The sequence below is a fragment of the Rhinolophus sinicus genome, chromosome 15, assembly GCF_057876585.1.
Source record: "Rhinolophus sinicus isolate RSI-liver-muscle chromosome 15, RSI-T2T, whole genome shotgun sequence".
NCBI lineage: Eukaryota > Metazoa > Chordata > Mammalia > Chiroptera > Rhinolophidae > Rhinolophus > Rhinolophus sinicus.
In genome coordinates this window covers 98,673,216-98,692,079 of record NC_142515.1, presented here as the reverse complement: position 1 = coordinate 98,692,079, position 18,864 = coordinate 98,673,216, and the positions used below count along the sequence as shown (strand labels likewise).

Below are 18,864 nucleotides of genomic sequence, written 5' to 3'. Positions count from 1 at the left end.
TTTTCATGTAGCTAAAAGACCAGCCTCAGGACAAAGCTTGGCTTCTGTTGCGTCTGCTCAGAAAATCACCAAGCCTGCTGCTAAATACGGAGTGCCTTTAACATATAAGAAATACGGAGATAAAAAATTACATGAAAAGAAACCACACCAAAAACATAAACAGGTATGATTATGTTACAAACTGTGTTATTAGTAACAAATTCAGTTTGACCTTATTTTGTTGCAACTTAGTTCAGTTATCTTGGTATTCATGGGGTTGTTTTTATTTAGTTACTAAAGAACAGGGCTGTTCTGTGCTTCATCAGCCTTTTAAAACTAAGAAGCCTTAACAGAAGTCATAAAGAAACATTAAATAGCTTTATTAGGTAACGTAGTTAGTGCAGTAAAAAGAAAGTGATGTTATAAGTGAAATCATTTTTTAACAACATAAGCAGAGCCATTTGTTTTTGTACATAAAACAAGTAAATATCTGATACACTAGATAAAATATGGAAAAATTTTGTATTTGAGAATTCACAATCAGATAAATATATATACAAAGCCATTTTATAGTATATTATCAACAAAATCCCTTGTATTCTAAACTTCTAAAGATTGTCCTCACCTTATTTGTTCTAAAACTTGGCTTGTCCCTGAACACACTCGTACAGCTCTCTTACTTGGTGACTATTTCTTTCTAATCTCTTAATACCACTGAGTCTCAGGTAGGATGAGGGAGTGTTTTCCTTACTTCTTGTTGCCAGACTTTTCCCTGCTCCCTAACGCACCCCTCAAGCTTTGACACAAATGCCACCTGCTACCCCTCCATGTTAAGGTAATCTGCAGACCTTCATTTTTTGAAGACTTTAACACCTGACTGACTCACTGTCACTTTTCTCAATGCTGTCATAATTTTTAGTGATTTTAGTATTCGAGAAGATGACCTTTTCGGTAGCACATGGCCTCTTATATTTTTTGGTCATTCTCTTTCAATTATCTTGTCTCCCTCCATAAAACTGCCATCACCTTTGGTATTTTCAACACTGGTAACTATTGTAGTCGCTGTTATGAACATCCCACTCCCTGACCACTATTTCCTGTTTCTGCTCATTCCTCAAAGGCTCTGCCTCCAACACTTCTTTGGACCATGGATCTTGCTAGTTTTTCATTGTTTGTCTCCTCCTCGTTTTTGTTTTTTCCTTTTCCAGCTTTAAATTCCATATTCTCCTCACATTATAATAATTTTCAAAACCTCAACTCTCTTGTCCCGATCTTCCACTATTATAAATCAACTGGCAAAAACTTACTTTGGTGAAATCCTACTCTCTACCTCTTCTGTGCCTGCACCAGGGCATGGACTGGGGTTGAAAAAACATGCAACTATTCTAACTGTTCTCACTTTAAACTTATAGCCAACAACCTCTGGCCACCCCGTTATATTTCTCAGTCCATTCACTCTCCCATTTCCGAGATGATTATTTTTTACCTTCTCCTTGCTTTTTACTTCAGGCTGATGACCTTGCTTCCTATTTCACTGAGAAAGTAGAAACAATTAGAAGATTTTCCCATACTCTCAACGCCATTTCTGCTAGTCAGTCATATCTGTTTATAAATATACTGCCTTTCTTCTTAATACTTTGGATGATCTGTTCTCATCTAGAGTCAACCATGCCATTTATGTATTATTATTATTATTATTATTGCTTCCTAAAGTACTTTGTGCTCTTGTCTGCATCATTATATTTCTCCTGTCTCCTCAGTTATTCCTGTTAGCACACAAGTATGTTGTATTATAGTATCTTTAGTATTTAAGAAAAAAAGAAAGAAAGAAACCTTATCTCCCGTATCTCCTTCCAGATACTTCTCTATGTCTTTGCTTTCTTTGACAGCAAACCTTTCCCAAAACATTGCCTGTGCTCCCTCCAGTTCCTCTCTTCTCACTTCTTCCTGGCCCCGTTCCAGTTAGGGCTTGCTTTGTTGCAGCTGTCAGAAAACAGCTCTTGGCAGGGACATCAGTGCCCTCCATGTTGTTAAGTGCAGGGTTTGGTTGTCTTTTTCCTTTACCTTATTTTTTGACTCACCTGGTTACCCCCTCCATTAAACATTTCATTGACTAGAGTCCAAAGTCTTGCATTCTTCTGATTTCTTCTCCTACCTGATTGCTTTTCTCAGCCTGCTTTGCGAGTTCCTCCTCACGTCCCTGACCTCTAAATGCTGACGTGCTGAAGGTCTCAGTCCTTGGATGGCTTCCGTCTTGTACGAGACTCCCTCTCTGATTGACAGCGTCTGTAAACTGACACCCAAATGGACATCTCCAGCCTGGACTTCTTTCCTGAACTCCAGACTCTGTCTCAGCATCTCTAATTAGGTTTCTAACAGGCATCTCAAAATGAACGTGTGTAAATCTGAGATTCCACATCCTCCCCACTGTTCTTCCTTATTTTAGTAAATGGCACCATCGTCCTTCATTTCGCATCAAAACCTTTTGGAGTCCTCATGACTACTCTTTCAACACCACATCACAACAACCCTGCCTTCAAAATGTATTCATGGTCTGACTTTTTCTCATTATTTCTATCATCACGTTACGCCTACCCACCCTCCTCTTTCACCTGGGTTATACGAGGAATCGCCTGATGATTTCACTGCTTTCAAACTTTTTGCAGTCTGTTTGCACTTGAGCAGCCTAAATTTCTTTTACAATGAAGGTCAGGTCATTGCAGTTTCCTGCAGGAAACGTTCCAGTGGCTTTCATCTCAGAGTAAAAGCCAAGGTCCTTACAATGGCCGACAAAGCCCTCTGATGCCCTTATTACCTCTCTAAGCCTCAATTTCTGCTCGCCCTCCGCTATTCCCAGTCCAGCCATGCAAACTAAACCTTGTTGCCCTCAAACATGCCGAGCATTCATCTGCAGAAATGAATTTGTGCTTGCTATTCCCTTTTCCTAGAAGACTTTCCCTTGAAAAAACTGTGTGGTTTCTCCCTTCTTTCAGGTCTGTGCTCAAAACCTAGTTTAGGAATAGAGCCTTCATCCTGATCACCGGGATAGCAAATAACTGGTGATCATCCCTCGCCCCACCCTGGTGTTCCTGTCCGCTTTGTTCTGCTTTTTCTCCGCATTAGCGCTGCCAGAAGTACTGTGTGTTTTTCGTTCGTTTATAAAGGAATTAATGAATGGATTAGTGAGTCGGAGCTTAGACTTTGTCAGGTCTCTCAAATGTTAATTATTTGAAAAACGGAATAACAACCACAAATTTTAGTAAAACTCCCTACAAAAGCCTTTTTGTTATTCTTTTCAGCAAATGGGTAACTATTAAAAAACAAAGTCTGGAGATAAAAAGTGATGATGGACAAATCTCTTGAAAACGCTGGAATGTGTGTTTATTTCATAAGGTCAACAGTAGGAGAAAATAGTTTTAGTAACTATTTTGTTTAGTTAGAAAGACCAGTGTCTGCTAAGATTATTATCCATGGTAGTACTGACGATGCTAAACATTAATAAATTCCTTTAACTTCCTGTTGTAACCCAGAATTTCAAATTCAAAGATCCTTAGAGACAGGCTTATTAGCATTAAAAAAGGTGTGGTCATATAGAAACATTTGATGGCACAGTAGTACCCTATCAAATTACTCATGCTTGTATATTGAAGACTTTCCAAGATTCTGTATTCGATACACCTTTCTCCCATAATGCTCCTAAATTCTGAGTCTTAGCTAAATTGGGCTTAGCACTAGTTACTTGTTACACCTTGTATGTACTTTTTCTTCCTTGTCTTTGCTCATTATGTACCCCCTCCTTCTTTTTAAATGTTCTTCTTTTCTTTGCCTCTCTCTTCTGTGTAGGTACATGTCACACTGATGCTGGATTATTCTGTAAGTCCTTAGAGAGTACAGAGTACAGGTTTTTAGTGTGTTCACAGAGTTGTACAACCATCACTGCAATCAATTTTAGAACATTTCTTCTGTCTGCAAATGTCATAGTCCAAATAAAGAGACGGGCTTGAAAAAAGGGCAAATAGAGTAAGTTGTGTGGTGACTGATCACATTGTTAGCTCTAGATTAAATAATATAATGCTGGCTTTATCGCCTGGGGGATGGCCACAGTGGCTGTGTGGCTTCGATGCTCAGAGTTCTCCAAGGACCTAAGGGAGGTAGGAAACACTTCAAATACCTTTTTTCTTCTTTCCAGTCCTTTCTTGTTTTTTCCCTAATTGTCCCTCTTCCTCCCAAAAAAGCAAGAAAATAGTTTCTTCCTTATCTGAACTGCTTTATCACCTCATATATATCTTCTTAATGTTATTTTTATTAGACTGTCAGCTCTCTGAAGTTAGGAACCATATTTTACACATTTTGCACAAAGCTAGTGTCTAGTAAGTTTTTTTTTTTAAAAGAATGAATAAATGATTAAATAAAGTGAATTCCAAATCAGTAAAGCAATATCCTTTAATATTTTAACAGTGGTTAATAGAGTTAAAGGCCAAATAAAAACCCTGCTTTTAGGCACAGTCAGAAGGCCAGTGTTTTTAAGCTTTTTCATTTTTATTTTTATTGGGGAATATTGGGGAACAGTGTGTTTTTCCAGGACCCATCAGCTCCATGTGAAGTTGTTTTCAATCTAGTTGTGGGGGGCGCAGCTCAGCTTCAAGTCAAGTTGTCTTCAGTCTATTTGTGGAGGAGGGTGCAGCTCACTGGCCCATGTGGGAATCAAACGGGCGTTTTTGGTGTTATGAGCACTGCACTCTAACCACTGAGCCAACTGTTTTTGAGCTTTTATTCCTGATACTTAAAGGCAAGTACTACTTCAGTGAGGTAATGAAGAGAGAGCTTTAGAGAATTGCAATTGATCCTTTACATACATGTCTAATTCTTGAGATGGAAACCTGATTTCTATTAAATTTATTGATTCTTTATAGTAATTTATGATAACTTTGATTTGGAATTTTTTCCCATAAAGTATGTATTTTAATAAATTTGCTATAGTCTTTTAGTATAGTTTTGACAATTTTATGTAATGAAAGAGGAAACAAACATATTCCCAGTATTCAAACATTGCATTTAATTTTGTTGTTGGCCCTTCCAGTTTTTATTCAGATATATATTGCCTGTATTTTTAATGAAGCTCTGATAGTTTATGGATGATTTTGTATTCTCATGTTTTTATTTAATGTTATGTACACTTTTTGTAAATTTTCATTATCATCAGTGATTGTATTATAGTTCACTAATATGAATTCAGTCAGATTGACTACATTCTTCTAAATGTCTTTTTTTTTTTTTTTTAAACAATTATGCCCTGGATCAAAATTGTTTTGGAAATGTTTTTTTTCTTTTAATGGAGTTCAGTGAAAGATTCGAAGTAAAGATATTTCATAGATAGTTTTTGAGGTGTTTATTCCAAAATGGTGGTTATATAACAACTACAATCCATTTTAATATTTGGCTCTTCACATGCAGAATCTCTATCCTACCAGGGAATAAAACTGTCATTTGGGGAGTAGGTATCTTTATGTCATTAGCTCACCAAGGAATACACACTTGGGTAGACATACAGAAACGCAGTTGTCTTAACTCTCAACCACGTTTTAGCCTGACTAAATGCAGAGATCGCATTCTCAGAGAGACTGGACTAATGATACTAACAGAAGGCCCTTCACCTTTGGGCAGGGTTGTAGCCGAGTGTATAACCTATTCGTTCATATGGCTGATAGAATCAAATAACATGTTGGTGTTCTTAATGTTTCTCTTATTTTCAATTAATATTATTCAGTATGCAAGAGCAGCATGCTGTGGAATTAAGATTCTAATTAATAATATTCTGAATAATAGATATTCTATGCAATATTCTGAATGACAGATAAATGATTCAGATAATAGTTATGTGTTCTGGATTTCAGGCAAGGTTGTGATTTTCTAAATCAGAACAATGAGAACTAAATAATAATTAGCTCTTGCAGTACCATATAGCTTATTTAAAAAATGTTTCACTTAAAACTGTATTTGTATGCACAGTGTAGTTGTACTTAATGCTACACAACTGTACACTTAAAAGTGGCTAAAATGGTAAATTGAATGACAAAAATAGGAAATATTTAAGAGGAAAATGAATATAGAAAAAAAGAATTGTCAAATGTCTTAAGTTTTGCAAATCTAACAATGGAATTAAAGAAAAGAAATGAAATAACTAAATTGTTTTAAATAAGATTTTTAAAATCAGTTTTTTTCTTTTGCTTTCTATATGACTCTTTTTTGAAAAGATTTAATTTTTCCCAGAAAATCTAAAGCGTCTTTTAGATTCAAATTCATAATTGCTTTTTGGAATTTTTTACTTAACTTCATATCAAGTTTATAAATGAGAAGTTTATAAGGAAAACCATACTGCTTAATGATATTATCTTTCATTTTTTAATTGCTAAAATTTAAGCTAATATGTATTGTTATTATTACTCTGCATACCATAAAATACTTGCATATCATAAAAACTTTGCTCCAGTTCTGTCATTTTTTAAAGGCTTCTGTTAAAACAAAGAAGTGGTTAGTAAGCCACCAGAGGGCGCTCCATGAACATGTTTAAATATTTTGGCTCTGATTTTAAAAAACAAAAACATTTTTTTTAGTATGGATGCTTTATGTTACTATGTTTTTCTCTTCTGTGTAGAAATAGTGTTCTGAAAATACATGTGTGATCTCATAGGAACAGTTTAGTATTTTTATTTTACAAATATTTGAATATCTTATATGTAAGGCTATATAAAAACATAAAAAGATGGATATAATTTACACCTTCATATAACTTACCTAAGAGTATGCAGGTGTCTTATTTAAATGTTCTCTTCTTGTTCCACGTTATTGTGGAATCTATTTAAAAGCTGGTCGTTTATAATAAGATACTGTATTACTAGCATTAATATTTTTAAATTGTTTGGTGTTGTGCTTCACAAATTTGAGAGTGGTGCCAGACCTGCTACATAAGAGTTAATCTGTGGAACTTGTTGAAATATAGAATGCAGGGCTCCAGGTCCAGAAATTATGAGAAAGCAACTTTTGGGGATATATATTTTTTAAAAACAGCTTTATTGAGATATGCACATACTATACAATTCATCCATTTGAAGTTTGGAGTTAAATGGTTTTTAGTGTTTTCGCAAAGTTGTGCAACTATCACCGCAATCAATTTTAGAACATTTTCATCACACACACACCCACCCCCGCCATGCACACACACACACACACACACACACACACACACAAATCCTTTTCCCATTAGTATTCACTCCCCATTCTTCCCCCACCCCTATACCCCTAGGGAACCACTAATCGACTCTGTCTCTATATAGATTTGTTTATTCTGGACATTTCATATAATTGGAATCATACAATATGTGGTCTTTTGTGACTGACTTCTTTTACTTAGCATTATGTTTACAAGGTTGTAGCATGTGTCAGTATTTCATTCCTTTTTATTGCTAAATAATAATACTTTTTATGGAAGGAATATGTATTTTTACAAAGCTCCTGGGTAACATTCCCCATTAGTTTCAATTCTCTATATATAGAACATACTTTGAAATGTGAACTGTGTGTTTGTGATACTATGAAAAGCATTACCTACAAATGTATTTATTTTCTTGTACTTCAATAATAGTGCCCCCAGAGCTCTCTCTTACCTAATTAGTAGTGGCAAAATTATTTTAGTGGGTGAAGAACCAGGACTTTTTTTTTAAGTAATTGAATGAAAAGTGACAGAATCCACTACACATAGTAAGGTATTTTATGAAACTTAGGGAGCATGTGGTATGTATCTTTACTGGGACTGGATGTGAAATATATTTCTTACTGTGGGTTACTTTTAGGAAAAGCTTGAAAGCTACTGTTCTTTAAGTATATCAATGTAGAAAACAAATGTCGGTACCAATGTAGATAACAAATCCTTATCTAATTTGTAGTTTTACTTTTTGTCCAGGCCCATCAAACTCCATTGAAGAAAGTGAATCCTGGAGAAGAAAGGAGGAAAATGTTTGAGGTATAAAGACAACTGTCTGCTTATTTTAAAGCTTTGTAAAAATAATTGTAAGAAAAGAAAATCTATAGAAAACCTCCAAACCTTTCCTCCTTATTTCTTTCAAATAAATGCCTTTTTAAATTTTTTTTTAACATCCCTGGTCATACCTCTACCATTGGTGTACTAACTTTCCTAATGAAAGTAGAAAAAACAGAAATTATTATTGATGAAAATGTTCTTTTTTTATTTAAGGAAGCACCAAGAAAGAGAAAGTTGGAATGTACTGAAAAAGAAAAGAAACAAAAAGATCAGGTAGTTTTTTTGCTCTTTTTTTTCTTCCCTTGCCAAGCTGTAGATGAATAGTTTCAAGAGTTCTAAGAAGTTTGTCTTTAAAATTGTTACAGATTAGGTTAATGAAGGCTGAACAGATGAAAAGGCAAGAAAAGGAAAGGGTAAGAGGATCATCCATTTTTCCATGGTATATTCCACGCTCTCCCTGCACACATACTTTTTTTTAAAAGGAAGACACTGATTTCCATTTCATTACTAAATGTATGTCATGTATTTTATATTAAACACTTGAAACGGTGTTTTGTTTGTTTGTTTCTTTTCCCCAAAAGTTGGAGAGAATAAATAGGGCCAGGGAACAAGGATGGAGGAACGTGCTAAATGCTGGTGGAAGTGGTGAAGTAAAGGTAGGCATTTGATACCAATATAGTTACACAGCTGCTATTTTTTCTCTAGTTTCACCTTGCTCTTTAAAATTTATACGATTGGCTTTTTTTTTTTTTTTTTTTTTTTGGTATATTGTACGTTTACTTCTTACCTAGACTTCTCCAGCATCTTTTATGAATTCTTAGTTTTCCTGTATATATTTGATACGTAACTTGTATGGATAACTAATAGGTGACGCTGTTAAAAATACTTCAGACGTTTGACGTCAGTGCTGTGACACCATTTCTGCTAGAGGAATCTATTTAAGATCAAATACAGTTTGTCACACCTCTGCCTTAAACCCTCCTGCTGTTTCGTGTAGCCTTAAAGATTACGTTTTCGGGAGACCTGTGTTAACCTGGCCCCTGCCAGTCTCTCCAAGCTCATCGCCCTCCATTCCCTACCATGCACTGTGTGCTCTAGTCCTGCTGAATGAAAGACCATGCTTGTAGTTTCCTCACTGTGTGTAGTCCACTGGATCTGTTTGTCTTTGCACTTGTGTTTCTCTTCATTTCATTGTACCCTTTCCTCTCTCCTCACTCTCACTCTCACTCCCATCGCCAGCCTTAGATAACCAACTACCTAACTAACCATTCATTGGTTATTAAGTAACCAATTACCTAGCTGTCCATTTACCTAGATACGGTAATTCAAACATTTGTGTGGATCCAGACTATATAACCTTAGGCAAATTGCTTAACATTTCTGAGCCTTAACTTCTTCATTAAAAAAAAAAAGAAAGAAAGAAAGACAAATTTCAAGAACAGTTCCTGGAGCTTGGCTAGCAAGGTGTCATATGTTAACTTCCTGTTCCTTCCTTTGTTCTGTCAGTCTTTACCTTGCATTTGCTCTTTTGCTATTGTAGCATCCTTTACATACCTGTGGTAGGGTGAATTCTAAGGTCGTCCCCCAAATTCCTGATCCCTGGTGTATACACATTGTATGATTCCCTACCCTTGCGTATTGGCAGAACCTGAGTATGGTGGTATCGCAGCTCCTTGATTACATTATGTTGTCTGGCAAATGGTGATGGGCTAGTATTCCTGCAATGACAGTAACATTTTATAAGACTCCCGCATGGCCGACTAGAAGGGGGGAAGAAAGTCAGAGAGATGCTTCTGCTGGCCTGGAAAAAGCAAACGTTGCCATGGCGAGCAAGCATAGGCCTCTAGGCGTTGATAGTTGTCTCTGGCCAACAACTAGCAAGAAAATGGTGACCGTGGCCATTACAGCCACACAGAAATGAATTCTGCCAAAAACCAGGAACTTGGAAGAGGATCTGAGCTTCCGATAAGAATTGCAGCCCAGGCTGACACCTTGATTTCTGCCTGGTAAGATCCTGAGCAGGGTACCTACCTGACTGTTGCCAGCCTCCTCAGCCAGGGCAACTGGGAGCATTTTAATAAGTGGATATTGTCTTAAGCAATGTTTGTGGTAATTTGTTACACAGCAATAAAAATGAACACACTAATATTTCTCTATTATAATTTTAATTTGTATCATCCAATCAACTGTTAGTCAACATGTTTTATTACCGTGAATTCCCCTGACCTGTGCTCATTAAACTTGGTTTTTAGGTATCCAATGGATATTTGTCAAGTTGAATTGATTGCCAGTCTTACTTGTTATGATTTGAATAAAAGTTTGCTTCATCTGCTTTATTTAGACATGTATGTTCTGTCCTGGCTTTCTTGATTTGTTTTATCAGTCTCTCGAGATGCACAAGTTTTTTTATATCACGTATCAGTAATTCAGTAAGAATCACTTTTTCTAATTCTCTACTAATATAGACTTACACTGTTTTTAGTAATTGTACTGTCTTATTTTTGTACAGTACTACCTACTTTACTGTGAAGTAGAACTTATTACCTCCTGAATGATAAAGAATGACTGAGACAGAATTTTGCCCATTTTAAAATACCTAACCTCGTATCTTACCTGACTGGAAAGTAAAAATTTACCAAAGTGTAGGCCCTCAGATCTTGTCATGCATTTTTTTTTAAATTAACATTTATTTATTTTAAGTGTGTTTTTCCAGGACCCATCAGCTCCAAGTCAAGCAGTTGTTTCAATCTAGTTGTGGAGGGTGCAGCTCACAGTGGCCTGGGGCTCTAACTGGCAACCCTGGTGTTAGGAGCATCGTGCTCTAACCAACTTAACCAGTCACCCCTTGTGATGCATTTTATATCAAGTACATGATTAGTGTTGAGAATTTGATTGTTTTTATTCTCCCTTTGCATGTACCTTCTTCCATGCAATAAAATCTTTTTTTCCTATAATTTTGAAAGCTGTATTTAATTAAGCCCAGTTTTATCAATATTGTTTGATAACTAATTGAGACAGTTTAACAGTGTTCTATAATATGTATTTAGCATATTTCTGCTTTACCTTATAAATCCTATATTGTCTTTGAGCATAATAAAACAGCTTATTTCCCATGACTTAAATCTAGTTCTGTGTTAGTTTCTGTATTTATTCCATATGGGGTTTGAAATATTTAACTTCTTAGGCTGTTTGATTTCTGCACAGTTGAGAAGGACCTGGAGGCTTAGTATAATGTGACTCAAATTAAGGAGATCCTCAAAATAAAGATGGAAGAAAAACTAAACATTAAAGGAAATATTTCAAAACTAATACCATGACTATATACCTCTAAATAATAAGACATTATTCACAGTATAAATAATGAACTGTCTTTGATTAGTATCTGCAAAATTTGGGAATTTTTTGCTTTATCCATTTTTGATGTATCTCTTATGAATGTGTTTTTCTAAAAATTATGAAATATTCCACATATGTAGTTTGATCCTGTGGTAATCATAATATGTAAGAGACGTACCTGTTGTTGGAAAATATATTGGGGTACTCTTCAGCAATAAAAAGGGATAGGCTATTAATACATACAGTGACATGGAACAATCAAAACATATGGAGTAAAAGAAGCCAGACACAAGAGTACATATTGTATGATTCCACATATTTGAAATAGAAATGGCAGATCCAATCTATTAATATATGACAGAGCAGTTCAATAGGTGCTGGAGTGAAGGGGCATTGTCTGCAGAGGATCCCAAAGGGACTTTCTGGGGTGATGGACATGCTTTTGATTGTGATAATGAATACATGAGTGTATATATTTGTCAAAATTCATCAACCTATGCTTATGATTGGTGAATACGGTGATTTTTAAAAGATCATATTGCTTCAGTGTTCTACTATATTATTTTCAACATTGAGTATAGGAATCTTCAGAGATGTTTACGTACTTTTGTTTTTGTTAAAGAGAAACATTAGAACACTCAAATTCAAGTTAAGATGGTATTAGCACCAGATTAAATTCAAAGAGTAAATACTCATAGGACACATGACGACCTTTTACCAGAATTCTGATTCTTATTCTTTCCTTGAGATGTGCATTTTGAACATGTGTGTAAGGATCTCCTTGATGGAGTTTCCTGCCTAATGATCTTACCTATTTCTAGCAACTTCCATCTCTTGCTCTTCATACATCCTTAATCAGTTGATCTGTATTTATCTTGAGCTGATTTCTTTTAAAGTCATGCTTTCTAATAATATTGTATGCAATTTACTATGTCAAGTTGTTAGCAAAAATTTGATCTCATGGGGTATACTGAAATTTATTTTATTGATTCTAATATTTTTCTTTGTATCTTTTCTTAGCCATACTTCTTCCTTAAGAGGTTATCACTTGAAAGCTCTTTTTCTTTTACTGTCAGTATTTTGGCTTCTGTTACCATCACTTCACAAAAAACAGGTTTTTTAAGTGCTGCCACTCAACTTTAATCATATTAGTTTGTATTGTTTTCAGTGCTTTGACCTCTGCATTTGAGATCAGTGATTTCCTCATCTCAGTAAAATTCTTCCACCAGGATTTACGGAACGTTGTACACTTATTTCTTTTTAACTTTTACCCTTCTCTGACATTTCTAGTTTCTAACTATGAATTTTCTGTGTGCTTGAGTTCTTATGTCTCTGAAGTTGCAGCCTTATTTCTTTGCCCTTATACTGTATCATTCCCTCAGAGAATCCACAACTCCCTTCAGCATTTGCTTTTTTGGTGTTTGCCTTTCTTCTAGGCTTCTTGGTTTGGAGTCAAGGCAGCGATCCTTCTAATTAGTTCTTCTACCTTAGTCTCTCTCTTGTTCCTGCTAATCATGCATAATTTGACTTACTGACCTTCACAAAACTGTTTTGGTATGTTACTCCTACTAGAAAGTTTATAAATGCTTTCTTTTGTTGTTTATTATATGAACTCAAACACCCAGACTTGATAGCAGTTAGCTACACAAACCTTTTATGGCCAAGCTTAGTGTTCCCTGTATGCCTTCCTTCCCATTATATTTGTCTTCTTCCCCTTCTGCCAACACCTGCATTGCTTATTTTTGCTTTAATACTCTGGCTCGTATTTAATCATTTAATCTCTGTTTTTTATATTGCTTTCAAGGCTGGATTGAGCTATCTTCTCTAGTGCTAGCTAGTTATTTATTTTATTTTACTTTTAGGGATTTTTACTTATGACAATTTTTTCCTATTTTGTACATTAACTCAGTACTTACTACTTTAGAGTGTACCTATTACCATTCACTTGCCATGGGTATGAAATGTTTTTCTACTTTTGTGCTTTGTTTGCCGACTTGTTTGTAAACTGCTTAAGGATGGATATGTGTTTTACTTCTTATATTTACAACCTACAGTATGTTTCAGTGATGTTTATATCTTCATTGCTAATTGACTTGAAAGGTTTGGGGTGTATTAAATACTGTATGCAAATGTATTCATTAAATATAATTTTGAGTGTTACAAAAGCAAACTCTGCTCTGCTTTACTTGTAAGCTATACATATTTAAACTTAATAGAATGGGATCACCTAAAATGTATACTAAAAACTTGTTTCAAAACCTGTTAAGACCAGATTTCTCTATATTTGCATGAGTTTTGTTTAAATTATGCTTTATTGTAACTGTACACTACTTTTTAATTGTTAATGGGTATAATGTAGTAGGAAGACATTTTGCTTTAGGCTATATGTTTATTAATATGTTCATAATCACTAATTGCTTTTTAAAAGTCAAGTGTTGAAATTTTTTCTTTTGAGAATAGTATAGGCCTTTTAGGCATTATGGGATAAACATGTGAGAGCTCTTTGTTTAATTCCTAGGCTACCTTTTTTGGCAGTGGAGGGGCTGTGGTTCCATCATCTTTCTGTTCTCGAAGACAATATGAACATTATCATGCTATTTTTGATCAAATGCAACGACAAAGAGAAGATAATGAAGCCAAGTGGAAAGATGCAATACATGGCCGAAGGCTCCCAGAAAGGTATGACAGTGTTCTGCAGAAGTTGCTTATACTTTGCTTCAGAGAAAGTAATAAAAGTCGTTGTGCATATTTATCTACAGAGGAATTTCACCTGGAGTACATTCAGGATTTCCTAACAGGGCTGCAGTTCATCACCATTTCCGGGATGCTGCTGATTTTACTAGAAAAATTTGGAAAAGATTGAGGGCTGTGTCTAAACAGGCCAGTGCACATAGGTTGGACTGTGATCCATAAATTCATCCTTGTGTGTCATTTTGTCTTATGTCATGTCTAGCTCAGTATTTATACTTTGTGGATGTTTTTTCCATGAATTCCATAGAATATTTTTTGCCTTCTGGATGACATAGTTTTCTTAGGTGCAGATTTGGCCCTTGATTGCATGTGGCAAACGTAGCTCTTCAATTCAGCCTAATTTTTGTAGCTTACGAGTATTTGTTATAGGCTCAGTGTGCCATTTAAAGGAACATGTGATAACTTTGTGCTAACATGTGATTATAATAACTTCATCCACTTGTTTTAAATAAATCAGAATATACTTAAATGGAATCACACTTTATACAAAACTACAAAGCATGCTTTTTTTCGTCTTTTCGTTGTCACTTAGAACTCCACTTTTCTCTGTTATTTTGACTTGTTTTCTGTTCACATTCATCTCTGATTTATGGCTCTCTGTGACATTGTTCATCAGATTTTTCCTTTTATCTATTGAATTGATTTTATATGGTAGCCATCAATAATTTTAATTACGTAGTTCCTTTTTTTCTTAAGTATACATATGTGTTTTCTTAGACATTCTCATCTGTAAGACATTTTGGTTATCAGAATCTATCATTTTGTGAAAATTTAGTTACATTGCTTTTTCCTTGTCAATTTAAGGAGAATACTTTTGAGTATAATAGAAATCTTTATGATTCCCTTCAATTATAAAAGGAATTTGAGCAGAGGTCAGTAATTGAGTTGACTGTAAATTAGCATTATGAATTATGTACTGTAGCCTGAAGTGTTAAGCTAATTGTAGATTCTCTCCATTTTTGAGAGAAGAAGCCTATACGGACTCACACATAAGGATATTTTTTATGACACGGCAAAGCAAATTTTATGTGTGGCTATTATCCTCTGGTATTACTGATCTTTGTAGTGTATAGTTGGTTTGGCTTTATTTTGTTTTATTTTAATCAAATCTAAAATGTGTATAGTATAAAGAAAATAGGGCAAACTGTGTTATGCTTCTTCACACTGTTCATCTTCCAGAATGTTTCTTGGATCTTCACAGTTGGAGTGACAAATAATGGACTGCTTGGGGCTATTTGCATCCGTCTCCTATTATAACCTTGAAATGTTTGCATATATTTCAACTTGAGTTTCAAATTGTCTTAAATGGTTGTGTATCTCAGTTACCTTTTCCACTGTACCACACCTTCCATTCAGTCTTTGAGTATTAGATGTAGTTTCACTATTTTAATTTTCAGTTTTTAAACCATTTGTGTATGTGAGATCATTTATCATTTCATTCATATCAACTTTGGTGGGCTTAGCAGTACTAACATATATAGTATACATTATCTTATGTAGCACTGAAGTTATTGTTCTTATTGTTATTGATGATAGATATTATTTATTGATACTTATTATATACCAAATCGTATGCATTCATCACAGCACCCTTGAATTAGATATTAGTTTTTAAATACAGATGAATAAATTAGGATTTACAGAGACTTAGAACCTGTGCGTGGTTATAAGTGGTAGAGCTCAGTTTAAACTAAAACCATCTAACTGTAGAGTTCAGCTCCTTAAATACTCTGTTATGAAGATTTCTCAGCTTCTTGAGATACTACTAGTGGACAGGCTAAAAAGTTATTGAGTTTGTTGGTTATAAAATTATAAAATAGTTGGTACTTTAAGAATTAAACATGATACCAAGTGCTGAGTGAACTTTCATATACAACTGACCCTTGAACAACATGAGTTTGAACTGCGTGGGTCCACTTATATGTGTATTTTTTTCAATAAATGCACTGTTGGCCATCTCTGTCTCCAGGTTTTGCATCTGTGGATTCAACCAACCTCCTATGAAAAACAATTATTTCGAGTCTGTAGTTGGGAATCCACAAATGCAGAGGGCTGACTGTACGCATCGTTCCGCGCCACTTGATATAAGGGACTTGAGCATCCAGGGATTTTGATGTCCTTGGGGAGGGAGAGGTCTGGTGGTCCTGGAACCAGTCTCCCATGGATACCAAGTGAGGACTGTATTTTGTATGTCATTGTTGTTCCTGTTCTGGTCAGTTCTTTTCCCTGATTCTAATTGAATCAGCAAAGTAATCTACAGTCATCCAAGACTTTCAAATTCTTCCTCATATTTACCTGTTTCTTCTTTATGATGTTATTTTTCCTTTCTTATCAGTAACTCTGGCCAGTTCAACTTTGTTTATATCCATGTCTTAACACATCTCTTCAATTAGCCTTTTTTTTTTTTTTTTAAGAAGAGTTTTAGGTTCACAGCAGGGAGAAGGTACAGAAGGAAAAAGTACAGAGATTTTCCTATATTCTTTCTTTTTTTTTTTTTTTTTTTGTGCTTTGATGCTTTTATTAACCATGTATTATTTCTATTCACACACATACATACCCTTCCCCATTATCCTCACCAGGGTGGTACATTTGTTACAACTGGTGAACTTGCATTCAGTTAGCATTTTAATGTTAGAACCTCAGCCATGTAAGACCATTTTATAAAACTATTGAGCACCTCATAACATGTGTGTTTTACAGTGCATTTACTTTTCTAAATATCTTCCTCTATATTGCTTCATTTAAATTGGGTAAAGCTGACAATAATTCCATTCCATCAGATAGACATTGTGCCACTTAAACAGATGAGGAAGCTTAATGAATAACTTTTCTGTGCTTTTTTTCATCCCATTAACTTTATACCTCCCCAACTCTTCTACCTGAAACCATCCTAACTCATTTTTCATTTCTCATATTATTTCTACCTAGATCTCTGCCTATTTTTATGTTGTTTTCACCTTTTAAAATTATTTATAGTCATCCTTCAACAATTTTGAATTTCCCTCATTGGTAAAGGATTCGAGCCATGGATATGAGGTACTCGGATCTTGCCACTTACTCACGCACTTGTAATAACAAAATAACTTACTCCTTTTTCTTCTCTTGTCAAGATGAAAAGAGGTGTTTGTCTTAGAATAATTATTTATTGTTACCCATTTTAATGTCTCTGTATTTTACTTTCCAAATTCTTAATCTCTTACTATATATTTGTGGCTTATATAGGGTTTATATTATTCATTTCTTATTAATATAGATTAACGTTTTACTCACTTTAAGTGGTATAATTGTAGAACTCAAAAGATATGGCCTATTTGTATAATATACAGTATGCACATATGAATCTTAATGTTTAATGAAAAGAATGACTCTTATGAAATAAATTGACTATGTCCTCTTATTCCCATGAACCTAGCACAAATACATAGTTTGTACCCACAGTTTAGCAGAGTTTTACTATAGAGTAGAATAGGAATATGAGTGTGGGTTCTTCTTTTAGGTATTTATGAAATAGTAAACAAACATCATGAGAAAAATACAGTTTATAGGTTTTTAAACGTGAGGAGTCATAGAGTCAATTAAATTGATTTTTAATTGAGATATATTACTCTGTTTGATTGAAGTATGTTGAACCAAATTTTCATTCCCAGAATTCTGTTTTATACATGTTTGTATATTCAGACAAGCACATATTGGCAAATAGTTGACACACAATAAGTATTTGTTTAATAAATGAGAAGAAAAAAGAAATAATGTTAAACAAAAACCACTACAGGTTTTAAGTTTGTGATTGAAAGCAATCAGTTTTGTAAACCTGCTTATTTAAGCCAGCTTAGGAAAAAGCTATTTAGTGAAGCAAAACTTACAAATCATATAAATAAATAGAGCAGGGAGTAGTATAGTCGTATATACATAAATGGTGTGAAAAATCTGTAAATCAATGCTGTTATACATATGACCAGGTTTTCAGTAAAATAATTCTGTGCAACTGTTGTATTAACATGTATCAATTGGAGGTTCAGGCTGACAGACATTGGACATAGTATCTTAGGGTGGAAAATCAAACACATTTGCTTCCTACAAAGGTTAGAGAGGGAAGTTGATGCAGTTGACATATAGCAGAGAGATCAACAATTTTATCTAATTATACTTGGTAGTATAAGCTTCCAGGACTCCCTAAAATAACCTTATCAGTAGACATACAGTTGTAGATGACATGTCTGAGCATCATACCCACTGAAAGTCTGTCCTTTTCAGACCCAGCCTTAATTAAATAAACGGGGCTATACCAGCCCGGGATATAACCTTGCCTCGGTATACGAAGGACATATGTCGCATCAAGACCAGATGTACCTTATTAATCTCAGTTATGCAGTGTTTAATATGACTGGTTGAGGCTAGCACATGTGCACTACAGAGTCTGGTCAAATTTCTCATTCATTATTCCTGGTCTACTCAAGCTACCATGGCTTGGGTGGAAGGCATTTCTGAATTTGGTGACGTGGAAGTCGATTGAGATTTAGCTTCTTAGACATACCTGACAGTCATAATAAAAGACTTCACTAGCTGTAGGGATTATCTAATCCTAGAAAATTCCAATGATGGAAATTTTACAAGAATCTCTTTTAAGTACCACATAAGATAAAGGTAAATGATCCTTAGGCCACAATCATTCATAGCTTTGTGGTGAAACAGATTTTAAGTTTTTAGAGCTTAATTTCATTTCTAAAAGATTTTTATGTTTCAGTTAGTGGTTACCAAAA

The 18,864-nt window shown here is 34.7% G+C and overlaps 1 protein-coding gene across 7 annotated transcripts in view; it reads left to right on the top strand.

The window, feature by feature from the left end:
- The window catches only part of NEK1 (NIMA related kinase 1), a 129,469-nt gene that overhangs the window by 33,239 nt on the left and 77,366 nt on the right, over positions 1 to 18,864 (top strand). For 6 of the 7 annotated variants that reach the window (XM_074338302.2, XM_074338305.2, XM_074338304.2 and 3 more), the window contains 6 exons: positions 12 to 163; positions 7,940 to 7,999; positions 8,231 to 8,290; positions 8,383 to 8,430; positions 8,599 to 8,673; positions 13,872 to 14,032. In XM_074338302.2, coding sequence (XP_074194403.2) covers positions 12 to 163; positions 7,940 to 7,999; positions 8,231 to 8,290; positions 8,383 to 8,430; positions 8,599 to 8,673; positions 13,872 to 14,032 — 556 coding nt within the window. The remainder of the gene's footprint in view (positions 1 to 11; positions 164 to 7,939; positions 8,000 to 8,230; positions 8,291 to 8,382; positions 8,431 to 8,598; positions 8,674 to 13,871; positions 14,033 to 18,864) is intronic. The other variant, XM_074338306.2, reaches the window with a different exon arrangement.